This window comes from Tetrao urogallus (genome assembly GCF_951394365.1).
Source record: "Tetrao urogallus genome assembly, chromosome: 1".
Taxonomy (NCBI): Eukaryota; Metazoa; Chordata; class Aves; order Galliformes; family Phasianidae; genus Tetrao; species Tetrao urogallus.
Window position 1 is genome coordinate 90,617,945 of NC_136813.1, and position 17,249 is coordinate 90,635,193.

At 41.0% G+C, this 17,249-nt stretch overlaps 1 protein-coding gene across 1 annotated transcript in view; it reads left to right on the top strand.

Moving 5' to 3' along the window:
- The window catches only part of SCAF4 (SR-related CTD associated factor 4), a gene marked incomplete at both ends in the record, with an annotated part of 72,326 nt that extends 57,348 nt beyond the window's left edge, over positions 1–14,978 (top strand). Inside the window, 5 exon segments of the mRNA XM_079549466.1 lie at positions 296–450; positions 6,010–6,172; positions 6,297–6,377; positions 6,478–6,666; positions 14,137–14,978. Coding sequence (XP_079405592.1) covers positions 296–450; positions 6,010–6,172; positions 6,297–6,377; positions 6,478–6,666; positions 14,137–14,978 — 1,430 coding nt within the window.
- Between the last annotated feature and the right edge of the window lie 2,271 nt (positions 14,979–17,249).

The following is a 17,249-nucleotide window of genomic DNA, read 5'->3' on the forward strand; positions in this document are numbered from 1 at the left end:
ATGCTGACAGTGCAAGGAGCTGTGAGATACAATAACTAATAAAATGAATAAATTTAATTGCCGTTTTTCAGTGATTTGCTGTAATTGTGCTCAAAAATGCTTTTTTCTTAGAAATGTGTTACAATGTCTCATAGCTCTGTGTTTCATAACTCTTCTCATTTTCTGAGAAATTGTTTTAGTTAGGTCATCTCTGTAAACATCACAAAGCATATGGATTTTACACAGTAATATTTGACTACTTGCCAGCTTTTTCAGAACTGATACGTATATGCTGTTGGTTTCTTCTTTTGTATAGAGTGGAAGGGGATTCCCAAGAAGGCTGAAAATGAAGTAGCTCAGAATGGTGGTGCAGAAGCTGCGCATAATGAACCAGTGTCACCTATCCCTAAAGCTTTACCTGTTCCAATTCCTGTTCCCATGCCTGCACCAATTACAGTACCTCCTCCGCAGGTGAGACTTGCTTCTCATTTACTGTAGATAAGAAAAACTTTACAAAAGTTACTCAGTGTGGCAATACATACGTTAATAAAAGGGGGAAAATATGGTGAATTATAACTAGATCATCTTTTTTGTGTGTGTCTTGTTGTGCCTGCTTAAAAGCAATCCTTGTGTCTCTTTACTTAGAGGAGCAATACAGTCTAGTAGGAGAACATTCTTTTTATGCCGAGTTGCAGTGGGAATGGAAGACTTGAAAACCATAAAATCCATTAAGGTTTGGATTGTATTTTGTGCCCAGCAGGAGCAGGGAGTCTGTTCGGTTTTCTTGAAGAAGGATGTAGTTTGCCATGTACCAGGACAGCACTGGGAACTGAATCAGCATGTGCTTGGTGGGAATGGTGGAGAACTTGCTCCAAAACCACACTGTTGCCTTAATACTAATGTAGACAAGAGCATGTGTGTGTCTGTCAAATAGGTCTTCGAAGTATTGTAGGACTGTGCTTCTGATACTTATTGTTGCAATCTAAATAAATTATTACATCAGTTTATTTTTATTAATAGGATGAAGTACATCCTCTCTTTTATGACTGCATTAATTTTTTGTGTGTTCTCCAAATTACTTTTCCTTACTACTGATTTAACTCAGCTACAGATCTAAAATAGCATATTGCTTTAGTATTTGTTCATATTGTGTATGCTCTGTTTGAACAGCCCTTAGGATCTCCATGTGAAAAATTTTATATTCTGCCTTTGTTGTTACAGTGATTCTTAAATCAAAATTAATGTTCATTTGTAAAAAGAACACTGTTCTTACCACTAGTTTAAGTAGTAACAATTATTCCCTTAAGTGCTTTGCAATCTATTTCTTTTAGCTTTACTTACTGACAGAAGAGTGTTGCTAGTTTTGTCATTGTAGCTTACTTCCTGTCACTGTTAAGATGATAGTGTACTTTTTTCCAAATGGGAGGAAGTTAGAATAAAACTACTTTAAATCTTGAGAAATGTCATGGACTATAACATGGCAGACACTCAGAGAAGACCAAGAACTCATGTTGTTGAAAATGTGTATAATTTATCAGTTTACTTGATTTGAGAACATAGTATGTTGAGTTCTGTGTTCTTTTGACACAGAATTTCTTAAATGCTCCAAACATTCTTAGCAAATAAATGCATTAGTTAAATCTTGTTTTTCAGAAAGATTTAATAGCCATTAGCTGTAATTGGCTTTAATTAGAATTAACTGTATCAGATATTACTGTTTTGGTTTTTTTTTTTGTATTTTTATTTCCCTTAAATCTATGCTGAAAAAGGAAGTGTAAAAAAAAAAAAAAGTCAACCAGTTCTAGAATTTAAGTGCGTCAAGGCAGTTCATCTACATATCACAAGCTTCAGTGTTCTTTACTATGGCAAAGGTACTTGCACCTTTACAAATTCAGGCTAGGATTGAAGAACTGTATTTGGCCTTCACCTCTGGATTTGCTTTGATTTCAGGCTGTATTATACTGTAAAAATCATTGGTCTTTTCTGGCACACCATAAAATCAGTTTATTAGTTTGTAAACAGTTTCAAAAACTTACTACTTAAGTTCAGCTGTGATGATAGTCGTGGTGTTAGTGGTAAAAGTAACATGTTTAGGACTTCAAGATGTGGGGAGGCTTTTAAGAATGTTGGTTAGCTGCTGTTTCTGGAAATGCACATCAGCACAGTGATACCCACATGCTCAATTGGTCTGTTAGGTTGCACTCTTTTTAGCAGGAAAAGCACCCAGTCCACCTTTGTTCCTCTGATCAGAAAAGCAGATTTTGATACCTTTGTTATGTCAGAACAGGTTTGATGCATTGTCTTATTTTGGGCTGTGGTAACGAAGTGTAGGGCTGCCTGACAGATATGCCCAAACAATCAGACTGCACAATTCCCATACCTTGTCCTCCCATTTCTCACTTCTTAATCCTCTTTTTTTTGTTATAGTCATCCCTCTTTTTCTCTGTTCCAGGCTTGCAAGGACTATAGGCTAATTGATTGTCCATGTTGGTCCCTGGTCTACATGTTATAGATGCAGATTCTGCAACTTGATGCCATTACCTAATACTAAATCCTTTATGCTACTCTAGGAAATTGTTCCTTACGCAACACTGGCCTTCTCAAAAAGCCTGTTCTCTCTAAGATAGTTCTTTCTGATTGTGAAGCATGGCTGTTATTTACGAAGTACCCTGCTAACCAGCTGTCATGTCCAGTCATCCCTTATGGTACTGTTCGTAACTTCTGCCAGCTTCTCATGCTGTTATCTCTTGTGTCCAGCAGCTTCTCGTGCTATCCAGTAGTATCTTACATCCTGGACATTGAGCTAATCTTGAGGCTAGGGCCTGGCTAGCAGCTCTGTGTTCTGTTTGCAGCCCTAACATTGTTCCACTAAATAGTTGAGATCTGAAGGAGCTTCATCACTCCTCTGCTAGAACCTAAATAGGCCTCCTGTGCGTGGGCTGTGCACGTAGAAGCCCTGCTCCACTGGGTGTTGCCTGTGAGTGGTGTGGCTGCCTGCAGACTGGCTTCCTGCTGTCAATATAAGTGAAACCCATTAATGTACGTAGTAGTAATGTGCTTAAAACCAGTGATATCTTTTACAAGTACTAGCCCCCATAGGTAAGTCTAGTTCTTTGGCCTGATAGCCCACACAGCACTCTTTGGCTACAGTATCCTGGGTTATTGGAAAGATATTTGGAATTTTGTTGTGTTGTGCCGTGCCACTGGCATGAGCCCTTTTCTTGCCTGTAGATTCAGATCTCTGAGGTGTTGCTGAACCTGGTCCCACTCCTGAGTAATCCACCTCAGTGATCTGCTCTGAGAGTAGGTCCTTGTTTATTTTTAAGTCATATTGCAGTGTTGAAGGTGAATTCTACTCTCAATAGCCAAGAGAGAGACTTGTGTTAGTTAATAGCACTTGTGATGCCAGTTGTGTTACACATACAATTACGAGCTTTACTGGTGTTCCATGTTCTTAGGAAAGCTTGTGATACCCTACCAAAACTGACACTCTTTAACAGTGAAGAATGGCTCCGACTTTGCTAGGGCGATAAACTGAAGTTTTTGCCCTTACTGTGAGTTTCCCAGTGCAGCCCAGAATCCATTTTCTTTGCTTAATGAGTTGTCATCCAGAAACCACAATCCAAAATGTCCATACATCCCTTGTTTCCTGGTATGCTATCAAGTACCACATACTTTCCCTCCCTACAACAAGATGGATTTTGGACAGCTCCTCCATTGTATACCCTTTACATAGAAACTGGCAGGCTGCTCCTTGCCATTCTTCCCAATGGAGATACAGGTGCTCTTAAACAGATATTTGTCTTGGAGCATGGATGCAGACCATGCTGGGCCAGTGATTCTCCTTCAATTCTCAGTCTGAGAGGTATGTTTTAAAAAACAGTGGTGTCTGGACACAAACTAAACCCCGAGACATGTTTGTTGAGATGCAGCACAATTTGTGTTACTGCTGTTAGGGCTCAGTTACTCCAGTTTCTAATGCTGCTAATAAAATACCATGTTTTCCCCCCAGTGTTTATTTCCCCACGAGTAAAAGGTCTCCTCTGTAAAATTTGTATTACTCTTTTTTTTTTTCCTCCTGTCTAGTGGCTGCTGTTATGAAATTGTTCACCAGTCCTTCTTGTCCGTGTTTATTAGCCATTGGTTCCATCTCTTCAACAGAGAAACGTTAAATTAGACATGATGTTTGTGCACAATTTTCTACTGCCTTTTTGCCATTTTAGGTAGAATGATGTCTTAGGGTTAATTTTTTTAGGGGGAGGGGAACAAGTAGAGCAGTTAAGCTTTGGTAATTAGGTGTGAATATCCTCACATATCTACCTAAATGATTTTCCTTTGATGTTGCTTTTGTTCTCATTCAGTCGCAGTTTTACTATTCATTACCTTTCTGAAGCCATTCATACAGTTTTCTCAGTTCTTCACTGTGTAAGGTCTGGCAGCACTTAACGTATTTGCCCGTTTTACCTTTGCCTTGCTCAGTTCCTTCAGTTAAGTGCATACAATATATAAACACATTTGTGCAATCAGCAGTTCTATTGCAGGGTCTATAAACAATTTTTTTCAAGCTTTTTTTCTCTGCAGGAGCGCCTGCAAACAAAAGGACCTACCAGCACTTAAGCCGTTATGGTTTTGGAGTACATTTTGTAAACCTTTAACAGTGATTGAATGCAAGCACCTCCAGGATTACTCAGTACTAGTGTTCATCTGTGCAGTATCAGCCCGATGTGGTATTCCTGGGTTGAGCTTGCCTACCTATTCAGTGCTGGCCTTGGGTGGTCCTGGTGCCTAGAAGTTTATGGTTTTCTGTGCTGTTTGGCCGTTGTTCACCTGACACTCTGTAAAGCACCTGCACAGTCCAGCCAACTGTCCCACATGGGACCACCTGTAACTTTTGTCAACCTCTCAAGTTTTTTTTCTGACTCTTTTTCTCCTGTCCGTGTCTCAGTGTCTCCATGTGCAGTGGTGCCTCAGATCCTGTTCGTTTAGCTTAACCTCAGGCCAGGGCTAAAATTAATGTTATTGTAAAACAAAGATAAATAATTAAATTATTATTAAAAATTAAAGAATTAAAAAGAATTAAAAAGTGACACTTCTATATTATAGCCTAATAATTAGTGAATTTGAGTCTGGTAATTAGTTGATTTAATAATTCCAATAGTAAAAATTTTAACGTGCCTCAGCTCCCTGACACTTCCCATTAGCGAAGAAGTTGGAACAAAAGTTTGAAGTGCTATTGGTTACCTGGCAACTTTAAGCATCTTTGCAGGTTTAAGACCATTTTACTTAGTTCACTTTAATGCCACTTTGTTCAGTTCTAAGAATAAAATAAAATAGGCTTTCCCTTTACACCATAGATACGTAAGGTAGGGTGGGCCTTTGTGTAGTAGTTCTGAAGTTTGATGCAGGCAGGTTAGTTATGGTCACTGGACTACACAGCTCTCCTTCACTTCAGTAGTCAAATTTTAAATACAAAACATAATTTTGCTTTTTCCTTTTGATTTCTAAACACTTGCTGTAGCTTTTATAGTAAACTAGTAATTATGAGTCTAGTAACCAGTTTAATTTAACACAGTTTTCATTCAGAAACAGCTTGATACCTACCAGAATTTAAAAATAAAGACTAAGGAAAGAAAATTCACTCTAGTGTGCAAATTCAGGTAGCAAAATGGGAAAAAATGAATAAAAAGAGAAGGCTTCCAATTGGTTCACACTCGTGGTTTAATAGTGCTTTGTGCCAGATGGTAAAATGAATTTCAGCTAGTGTGTAAAGTGTATATTTAGATGACTTGTCATCATGCAGTAATAACGATTTAGCACAGGGAATTTATTTTTCTTTAAGAACAGAGGCAAATGAGATCAGTGTTGATACTTTAAGTTGTAAGTTCAGCTGCTGTTACTTAAGCCACCTTGCTGGGTGGTAATTTAAGATGGCTTAAATTGTTGAACAGGCTAAACATGGCAGAGAGTCTTTGTCTAAACAAGGAGTGACGCATTTAGTCTCGAGGTAACACACTTCTTTTTTTCCCTTAGGTTCCACCACATCCATCAGGTCCTCCTGTGGTTGGTGCACTCCAGCCACCTGCTTTCACAGCGCCTCTAGGAATTCCGCCTCCTGGATTTGCTCCTGGAGTGCCACCACCACCACCACCTCCATTTTTACGACCTGGTTTCAACCCAATGCATTTGCCTCCAGGTATATTCATAGGGATATGCAGTATTTCTTTTAACCATATACCAAATAATAGTATTTGGCATATCAACAGCACGGCTACGTGTTGGTAGATGACGTGTAGCGTTAATGTATACGTTTCTTACAGGCTTTCTTCCTCCTGGACCACCACCACCTATAACTCCTCCAGTATCTGTTCCTCACACTCCAGCAGTAAACATCCCAAACTGTAAGTGCTTAAATTCTGAGCAAGCAATGATAGAAGGAAGCTACCATGCAAGCAGAAAAGCTGACTTATTTTTTTAATATGTCACTGCATTCTTCCTTAGCTACAGCAGCTGGAGTGAATGAAGACACTACAAAAGATGCATCTGTAGGAAATCCCATCCCAACAGTGGTTTCTGGATCCAGAGGAAATGCTGAAACTACTGATAGTTCCAAAATATATGCGACCGTTCCACCTCCTGTAGCACCTACTAATGTACCTGCTCCTGTCACCCAAGCTATTCCGCTTCTTGGTAAGTTCATTTTGTGTATATTCTTCTGTTCTATTGTTCTCTGAATTTATAGTTTAATTTTGATTTTGCTGCTGACTCAGTTAATGGTGAAGTAGAGCAGATTTCTTAAAACTGTTGAAATTTCTGTCCTCTTCGGCTTTTAAATATTTTTAAATATTTGATTTTACAAGAAGCAGTAAAACTTCATTAGTCAAGATTTGTTTTATAAACAAACAAAAAAGCCATAATGTTTAACTTAGAAATAGAGGACAGAATGCCATGTTGCCTCCTTTAACAAATGGAGGTTTTTACAACATAGAAAACTTAAACATTTGTATGGCATTTGAGCTGAGTTTTAGACTCAACTATTTCATGTATAGAGGTTACTAGAAGTTTATCTTTACAGCAGAACAGTATTTTTTTAGTGTATTTTTTAAAGTCTATGAAAATATGGTGTGCTTTTTATGTATGGAATGAATGATTTTAATAAAATGGTTAAAAAAACAACAAAGAACAAGTTTTATTCAGTCCTGTAGTTCTGTAGACTTCAAATCCTTCTTCCAAGTTGTTACCTTAGAAGTGTCCCTTTATGTATCACTGTCAAGAATACATACACTCAGAAAACATTTCCTACTGAGGTTGTTATACTTGTGGTATTTTAGATCTCTAACAAAGTGCCTGACAAATGAATGGGACATACAGTTTTAAGTATTTTTCTGTCCAGAAATACGCAGTGCATACTGCAAAACAGCAAAAAAAAAAAAAAAAAAAAAAAAAAAAAAAAAATTGTCTCCCTGGGTGCTTAACTGCTCTTAGACATTTGAAGACTACATTTTCCAGTTGTTGGAATGCTTCATTTTTGGATGCTTCATGTTAGAAACTCCAAATGAGAGCTTTTGAAAGAGATTTTTCAGAAACTGAAGTGCCTGTTCTCTCTGAAAATCGCTCTTTTAAAAAGTGAATATCTCAAACCAGTAGCTGAATATTTATGGAGTACAGAAAGGTGTTGTTTAAGAAATAAAAATAAATAAATATCTTCCCCTCTTAATGACCAAAATAAATTTTTAGCAGTTGTAATACAGCATTACCAATAAACTTCAGTTATTGTTGAAGTTTTGCAGTGTCTTCATACAACATAACTGGAACTTCTTATTCCACGCCAATGTCTGCAGTTTGCTGTATCGCTGTACACAGAGCAAAAATATTTTATGAAGAAGATTGGAGTGAAGTAAATGAATTACTCCATTACTCAGGTGCTAGCTTTCTTATTCTTATAAACTCAAGGAAGCTGAGTTTGATAAATCTGAAACTGAAGAATTTGGCTTTATTTCTGTTAGCTGTTTACTGCGTAGTCGAGGTGGATAAAGCTATTCATGGGGTCAGAGTGACTGCTCAACAGTCGGTCTCATCAACAGGCAGATAGAAACTTTCCTCTTTTTCTGAGATTGTCTGCTCGTGTATTAAGACAGACTTACAAAGTAGACTCAAGATAATAGTTAAGAGATCTGTGTTTCTTTAAGTAAATGCATTTTTGTGTTAAGGAGCGTCTTATTTTAAGAAGTTAGAGAATCAAGGAGCTAGGTGAAGGAATTCTATCTTGACATTTTGGAGTTAAGGGGAGCTAGTCACCATCGCATACGTGATACAAGAAAATTAGTTTCAGTCTTTTTTGAGTCTTTTCAGTAAGTTAACACCAATGAAACACTTGTGTTAAAACCACCTCAATTCACATAATAACGGAGCGTAACTCTGCGTGTGGGAGTCCAGTCTCCCTGTGAGCTAGAAGCAAACAGTGACAGAGGTGATGCTTACTGCTCTGCATGCTGACCAGATCGCAAAGTGTCCCTTGAGCCTTGAGCTCCCCGTCGTCTGAATTCAAGAGCTGGCCAGGCTGCATCGTCGTTCCTTCCTTTTTGCTCTGCGTCAGGTTTCGCTCCTAGGGAAATCAAAGCCTGGGAAATGGAGTGTGCTGAGGGTTCACCACGTGTACGGGTGTGAGATGCAATCTACGTGTGCATCCCAGTCCCAGAGCCCAGGACTGGCAGGCCTGACAGTTATGTGTAGCTGTAGTGTGCAGTCTTGTGCAGTCCAGAAGCAAATGACCTGGATGAAGTAAGTGGGCAGGTACAGCATCACCCTCAGTTAGTCTTGGGGAAAGTGCAGGAGAGGGAGTCATGCTTCAGACTAATCAAACCTGTGTTTGCAAGCATATGGCTTAGCAATTTGAATATACAACTGATCGTGTGACTAGTTGCTCACAGAGTCCTCTTAAACTGCTCCTTATCATGTCCATGATGGGGCTCTCCAAGCTGAGACAAAGAAGGTGGAAGAAAGATTTGCTTGACAGCATCATGAAGTATGTCATGAGGACTGCTTGGGGAAGTAGGGGTAAAGGGGCTTGAGTAGTTTAACAAGAAGAATGAAGAGATGGTCTTCGAATATTTGGGCAGGATAGAAGAATTTACCGCAGCAAAGCTGAATTCGAGGAATGAAGATTGCTTTGAAGAAACTCTCAAATTTAAATTCAGTAACCTTGCTTGGGAATACTTTACGTAGACTGTACAAATACAGAGACTCTTTTCTAATTTTTGTAACTTCAGAATGAAGCTTATCTATCTGTTTGGTTTTCATATGGAAGATATGTCACAAAGTCATTCCAAATCGATGATTGTAAAATTTCATATGCTTTCTTAGTATTGTAAGTTACATTCTGTTTCACCTCCACTAATTTCATTTGTGCCTCCAATGTAATTCTTTCATCACTTCTGACAAAGACGCGTTTGTGCTTCAGTGAGGTGATCTTTTGTGGACATTGGTGTTTTTTTTTTTTTGTTGTTTTTTTTTTGTGTGTTTCTTTCGTAAAACAAACGAACACAAAAAAAAGACCTTCGGGTTGTTTTGATTTAGTTGTATCCTTGATCATATTCACTGTTGTTACAGCTTCTTGTTCTTGATTGGAACAAGATTATCCAGATTGTTACTGGCTTTGTGAGTGTGTCCTCATGTGTCACTTTTAAAATGATCTGGCAAGGAGATATTTTTAGACTCCTTTTTCATGTACATTCTGCAGAAGGTGACAGCCTGATATCATTTCTGATTTGCCAACTTGTTCTTCCTGTTGAGCAAATGCTGTAATATGGATCAGTAATAAATTGCTGTTTCAGATGCTGTGTTTCAAATACTCAGATTGTGATCTGTTATCTTGATTAAACACATCATATTGCAGTTGGTAGGTTTTGTCTAATGCTCTCTTTCCCAAAATTTCTATAATGATAATCACGTATTATCAAAAAATAATATACCGTAGTTTTCAGTGAGCTTGGTATTCATTTCCTGTTAATGCACACTGAATACAGTTCTTTGCTCCCTTGCTGTTTTGCTACCCAGTAACCACATGGTCTTTTTGTAGTCCGCATTAAATGATAAAGGACAGTGTATCGTCTTCTCTGAGCTCATCTGAATATTATCTTTTACAAAGTGTGTGTGGGGACTTAAGGAGGTAGAAGCATTTTCCCAGTACAGGTTATGAACAACGGTAAACCTGATGTTTCCAAATTTCTTGTTTGCCCATTTTAAAAGCGTAACACTGCATGCTTGCTAATTATATGTATGAATGTTACATTTCTAATACTACTGAATGGGAATTCAGAGGTAAGGGAACACATCAACTCTCAAGCACCGTTCGTGGAATTCATTTTTGCCTTGATGACCCTTTGTCCTGGATGACTGTGGTATTTATGTTGTATAAAATGGGAATGGTAGAAATCCTAACATTGGTAACCAACACTATACACATACATAGCTGGGCTCTTGCTTCCTTCTTAAAGCATCTTAAATGAACAGGGGCAAGTTCCTGTTGGCTTCAGTGATGGGCACTGATTGCTGAAAAACATTGGCATCTATAGTAAGCTGTTTAGGGTGTGAAGCAATATTAAGACTTGTATATTTAGGCTTCTTTATGTTCTTGACCTGCTCTTAAAGCGTTCTTCATGAAACATCAGAAAAAGACACAAGACTCAAAACATTGTGTTTGGTACTTCTAAGAATTCCCTGATAGTATGCGATGTTTCGTTTTAACATCCTGCATTGCCTACTGGAGTATGGTGGGAGAATTAATGTGGCAAGCAGAACTGCGGAATGTAAGCATCAGCCTCATCCTGAAACCCTTGGTTTGATGATCTGCTGGATTCCTAAGCTTTTGACTTCATGTTCTCGTGTACTTTTATCCAACTTGACAGAGTTGTATATGAAGCAAGGTGTTAAATACAGAAAATGTCACTTGCTTTCCTGTAACAACACATATGAGAAGCAATTTAACAATTGTGAGATACTGTCATCTTATGGAGCAGAGTTCAATTTAAAGAAAGAAAAAAAAGCCACACTACTAATGAGATGCCGCACTCCTTTCCCATGCTAGCATTTTTAACACTGGTAATTATCACAAGGGAATGTGTCCAGCCAGAAGAGAAGATGATCAGGATCAGGATTACAGTGCCACAGCAATCTGGCTTTTTATCTGATTGTCAATACAGTAAGGACTCCTACTGTGAGCTCTGTGGATAGAAACACTCCTTCAGGACAGGGGTAGCATTTGGGCTGTTCTTCATGAGTAAAGTGAAAGCAGGACAATCTTGATGCTGGTTGGCTGCTCTTGCATCTGTGAGAACGTTCAGGTGGTTGGAGATGGGGTTGTTTTTGTAGGAGTTCTTCGCATTAAAGGCTTCTCGAGTGCTCATGGCCTTTCCTTATGCATTGCTGGTAAAATATGCATTACTGGTAAAAGTCACAAAAAAAAAAAAAAAAAAAAAACAACATGTGAGAGCAATCTGTATTTTACACATTTGAACAGAATTAGCATTTAGGTATAAGGTCTGAGGATGAAGTATGCCAGCAATAAAAGCCATGTCTTGTAATAAGAGCCATGGTTGAGGCAGCTTAAGCAGAGGAAGCAGCCAGTAAAAGGGATGGTTGAGGGATGGTCAAATCCATAAGCAAGAAGACCAGGCTGCCTACAAAAAGGCTTGCGAATGTGAGCCCGTAAATGAAACAGAGGCTGGGCAGATAAATTCCATCACTCGTTTGCACAGGTATGAGATGGTCATTAAATAACTTAATTGCTTCTCCGAGAGCTGCTGCATTTCTCTTCAGGTTTGATAAACTACATTTTGCATACCCTCTTTCCTTATGTAAAGCAACAAAAGACTGAATTTTCTCAGGCCTTGCACCTGATCTGTGCCGCTAATTTTACTGAACATTTTCAGTTAACTTGGGGGTATTTCTGGACAGCTTTTTTGGAGTAAATTTTTAATTAGTGCCTAATTTGTCAGCACAAACAGTGCTTTCTGCAGTATACTCTAGCCTGGAAAGGTGAGGGGGTTTATTGAAAACAAAAAGTGTTCGGCTGCATTAATGATGCAGTCCGGATTGAAGGAGAGGGACTTTTTGGATACATTGTGCTGCTTCCATGCATTGTTCTTCTGTGTAGAAATTTGGCCAGGAGATTGAAATGGCAGGTATTGTTTAATTGAAAAAGCTTCTCTCACTTGCCTCATGCATCATAGCCCTCACTTCATCTGCTGCTGTAGAGCAGAAACATGCCTATTATCTTCTTCAGCCCATTAAATCTTAGTTCTTTCTTTCTGCCTTATTTTTAAAATTCTGTGGTAGAATTTACTTAAGAACATCCCCAAATCTCAAAACTCAGCAAAATAAGTTTCTTGGAAGGCACCATTAGCCATGTGTCTGTCTTGTCAGATGTGTGGGACTGAGTCTAGGAGGAGCTCAGACAAGACGGCAGGTTGCCTTAGTTTTAAACTGACGGGGAAGGGGCTGCTTATCTTGAAAAGGAAAAAAAAAAAACCTCAGAAAAAAAAGCAAGCTGTTGCTGGTGGATCATTGCTTTCAAAGAGTGTCATCTTTCAAGCCGGGTCTTAAAAGTGGCTGCTTGGAGGGGAAGGTAAGGTGGCACCACGGACTGGAAGAACATGCATCCCTTTGCTCCCTGAGGTTTACTCACCAGTGAAACGTAGTTTCCTTCTGTCACGAGTGTGAAATGCATGAAAAGGTTTCTCTTCAGACACGTCCTTAGTGTGAGAAGTGGTGTGGTGGCAGGGCACTAGTTCTGCAGAAAGCTCAGGCTTAGCTGGGCTGCAGATGCTAAATAAATCAGCTGTGATGTCCGACTGGAAGGTGGGATGTCTGCACACGTCTGCTCTGTTCTGCTCAAGGTGCAGTTTTCAGTGTGACACTGCCAAGTATTTAATTTCAATGTTAACTTAGGTGGCTGGTTGGCATTTCAGTTTTGCCCAAGGCAGTAGTTACAAACTTGCATGTAAGCTGCATTCTTGCATTTCATTTTTATTAATGTGTAGGGAAATAAAACCATTTTCATTTTGGGTTTTACTTTAAAAATGTCTGCATAGATATGCTCTCTCAGGTATGCAGGTAAATTCCTTGTGAGCAGAAATGCCTGGGGCTGATGGATCCAGTGTGAAAGGCAGAGGGCATGAGCCAGTAGTGTGGGTTGAACACAGAGGACTTGCACGATGAGCTGCACACTTAATGGTGCAAAGCACCCATCTGCCCCTCATACTCCTCAGCTTTTGGCCACAGCTCCTTGAGTTGGTGTCAGCTGCCTTTGAGAGGTTCCTCTTAGGAAGATCCTGCTGAAACCAAGACTCCAGTACTCCTGAAGGAGAATGAAAAATGGAGAATAGTTGACACTGGACACATGCTATGATTCTATCCTAATCTGGTGCTAGTGGGGGGCAGCCCTGCCCACAGCAGCGGGTTGGAATGGCGTCATCTTTGTGATCCCTTCCCACCCAAGCCATTCTGTGATTCTGCAAAAGATAGAAAACTGTTGGGAAAAAAAAAAATCCAGAAACTGTCTGTTGCATTTCCTCTTAGTTTTATGTTGCAAAACCAAACTTGTGTTACCGATTTTCTTGGGAAGGGTAGATGGAACTGCGTAGCTCCCAGCTCCTTGCCCAGCAGTGCTCTGACTTTAGCTCCCCATCACTTACTGCTGCCTGCTGCCTTTTCTGCGCTTGGAAGTCTTGTTGATAACCCAGCTGAAATTTCAGGTATTTTAGCCAGGAATGCCTTAATGGTGCTTATCACAGAGGAGAAGGGTTCTAGAGCTAGCTGAGGTAGCACACGCCTGTAATGCGGAAGCCTGTGAAGCATAACACGAGGGAGGCTAACCAAAGCAAGGCACGGAGTTGGAGTTGAGGCACTCAGACCTGCAGACGGTGCAGCCATGAGGAGAAGCAAATAGCTGCTGTCTGTCTCAACAGTCATTATTTGTAGCACGAAAGAAACTTCTGCTGAAGGACAGAGCTCTCTGGACAGCGTGCAAACCGTCATGAGACACGTTGCGGCCGGCTCTCCCCACGCCATTTTCTGTGTTACTCATTTCATGAGACTTTCTGAATGTTTTTAAAATGACATTACTTTATTTTAACTTACGCTTCTGTTTCTTTGCTTCAGGCACCCAAGGAGTCGCACCGCCCCCTCCGGCCCCCGTTGTTGGCTTGCAGACTCCATCCACCGGCCTCCTGGGTGCCCGGCCGGGCTTGATACCGCTGCAGCGACCTCCAGGAATGCCACCGCCTCCTATGCAGCGGTTCCCCATGATGCCGCCGCGACACATGCCGCCACACATGATGCACAGAGGGCCCCCACCGGGCCCGGGGGGCTTCGGGATGCCTCCTCCCCATGGAATGAAAACCCCCTTCCCTCCTCCGGGCCACTTTGTGAGGCCTGGCGGGATGCCGGGAAGCGGAGGGCCCAGCGGACCCGAGGAGAACAGAGACGGGAGGCAGTTCAGGAACGACAGGCAGACGTTCACGCCTAACAGAGACCAGGAGAGGTTCGGAAGGAGATCTTTCGGCAATCGGGTAGAAAACGACCGCGAGCGCTACGGCAACCGCAGCGACGACCGAGATCACGAGCGGCTTGGTAATCGTGACAGGAGAGAATGGGGGAGAAGGAGCCCCGAGCGCGATAGGCACAGGGACATGGAGGACAGAAACAGACGGTCCAGTGGACATCGAGACAGAGAGAGAGATTCTAGAGATAGGGAGTCTCGCAGAGACAAGGATGAAAACCGAGGAAAGGAAAAACCCGAGGTGACAGACAGGGCAGATGGTGACAAAAACCACGAATCTCATAGCGGCAAAATGGAAGACGCAGACGTTGTTTCAGAACTTCCTAAAGGAGAGTCTGAACCCTCAGGCGTAAAGCCTGAGGATGAGTTGACATCTGAGGCTACCTCATCCGTGGAACAAGCTGAAAAGGATCTGAGCGCGGTCGCGGAGGCTCCTCGCTAGGGACTGGAACCTCTCAGCCGAGGACAGGGACATTTGTTGGAGTGTAGAGCTTTAGAGTTGTACAGTCTGCTGTATTATACTTGCTTCTGCTTCTATCAGCCCCTCGGTAGTTGGCGGGGAATTGTAAGCAATTTGATTGCTTCCCTTCTATTTAAAATAGCCACAACGTAACACAAAAATACTGAAGATATGATTAAAATATTACCCATTTTTGCTGTAACTTTTTTAAAGTTTTGACTTTAAAAAGTTTACAAATCAGAAGTAGAAGTGCTTTCTATTTTTTTTTTTTTTTTTAATTTAAGAAAAGGTAACGGTGAAAGCTCCTCAAAACAATAGGGATGTGTTTTTAATAAACTCTATTTTCGTAACAAACCTTAACGTGTGCTATTCTTCCTACACTGCACTGAAGTGGAGAAGGATCGTTCGACATCTTTTAAGTTTGAACTGCTGACGCTGTACGGGAGTCTAAATTAGACTGTGCTGTTTCTATTTGTTAAAAGGAATCCATCTGTTTGTGTAGCTATTCACGGAAGCCAATTTTTATTTGTAATAGTCACCTTGAGTTTTAGCTTGCTGCATTTTAATGATCTACCTGACCGTGGGAGGTAAAGGTTAGTTTGGAAATGTGAATTGCGGGGCTATTTGCAGTGTTCCGTTCGGTATTTGCAATGCGACCGAGGCTGGTTTGGTCTCTTTTTTTTCCTTTCCCCCCTCCCTCCAAGTGGTTCTGTGCTGAACGCCGCCTCATCAGCGTTAAGGGGACGCCTTCAGCCATCCCTGGGCGACTCTGTGAGGTTGTGAGGTTGTGCAGTGGGCGGGAAGGGCACCGCTTCAGCACCTTCTGTACGCCTTACGCACTGACGGCCGTTTGGAAAGCGGGGTGAAAGAGAAATCAAAGACAGACACCAAAAAACAATGTGCGACGCAAAGCCTGTCTTTATTGAAGCGGGGCTGGGAGTCGATGGGCAAGTGAGAGACCGCTCGAGGATTTTAACGTGCTGCCTGTTCTCACAAAGCCGGGCTGCTACCGCTGTGTTAATGATGTGTACCTCCTGTAAGCCTGCAAGAGGTAGGTCTGAAGTTTTTAGCCGCCGAGCGTTGTACCTGTTGGACTGATGGAAAAAGAATGCTTATTTTTGTGTTTGTCAGAGTTTTACCATTTTCTCTCCGGGTTACTTAAAGAATTTGGGTAGATTTTAACAGGGCAAATCCTGCTTCTTCGCGGTTGGCCCTTTGGGTGCAAACAGTCTCGAGAGACCGCTGCGTGACGCTGAGCAGCCTGAGCCCCAACACGTCCATGCTGTATCGGTCTCTGATCAGCCCACGCACTGAATGCGAGGCTCGGGCTGCACCAGGCGTTCAATTGAACCTCGTTATGCTCTGAAAGTGTAGTGGAAAAATTGTATGAATCCTGTGCATATTTAATTTTTTTTCTCCTTGCTATAGGCGTGTTCTGCTTTTAAAGTTGGTTTTTTTCGTTGTTTTTTTTTTTTTTTCCCCTAAGCGAGGGCAGCTGCTTTTTTACATCAGTGCTTTTCCATAGCTGCTCTGTGGCAGAGGAACTTTTCTTCTGGGGGAGGGAGAGGGGAGGGAAAGCAAATGTGGAGTTATGAATGGGGAAGAGGACATATATTTTTATGTTCTTGCAATAGCAGAATAAAGAGAGAAAAAAAAACCTGTTTACATACTTGTACTGAACTCAGCTTCCATGTGTTAAAACTCGTGTCCTCAATGTCTGTTTCACACTTAACTCCATATACAGCCAGACACCACTGGCACACTTTAAGACCGTCTCAGTAAGAACTGTCATAATTCTGTATGGAGGTAGGATTTTCTTTTTTAACAAATCCACTTTTATTAAAAGATTTAAGGCAAGAATAAAAGAAATGGAAGGTTCATCTGTTCACACAAATGCCACCTCTGTATTCTCTCTCTTTCTGGGAAACTGGAAAACAGTAGCTAGGGAGAACTTTGGATGTTGTCGGCACGATGCTTTATTGCCTCCTGAAGCAGTAACCATGCTGGGGATGCATCACCAGTACAAGTGTATCCTGCTCTTGAACTGACTATTGAATCTCTGGCTTTAGAAACAGAGAAGTCAGCTCAGTGTAAGCATCCATTACAGGTAAAGACCCCATAAAGTTAACAACTAATATCTTGATTACTTAGCCTATGCCACTTAGGGCTGTGAGCATGTATATAAACCAAGTATTGCTTCTCCCTGCTTCAACAAGCGCTGACTTCTGGCTAGCGCCTGCTCAGATACTTCAG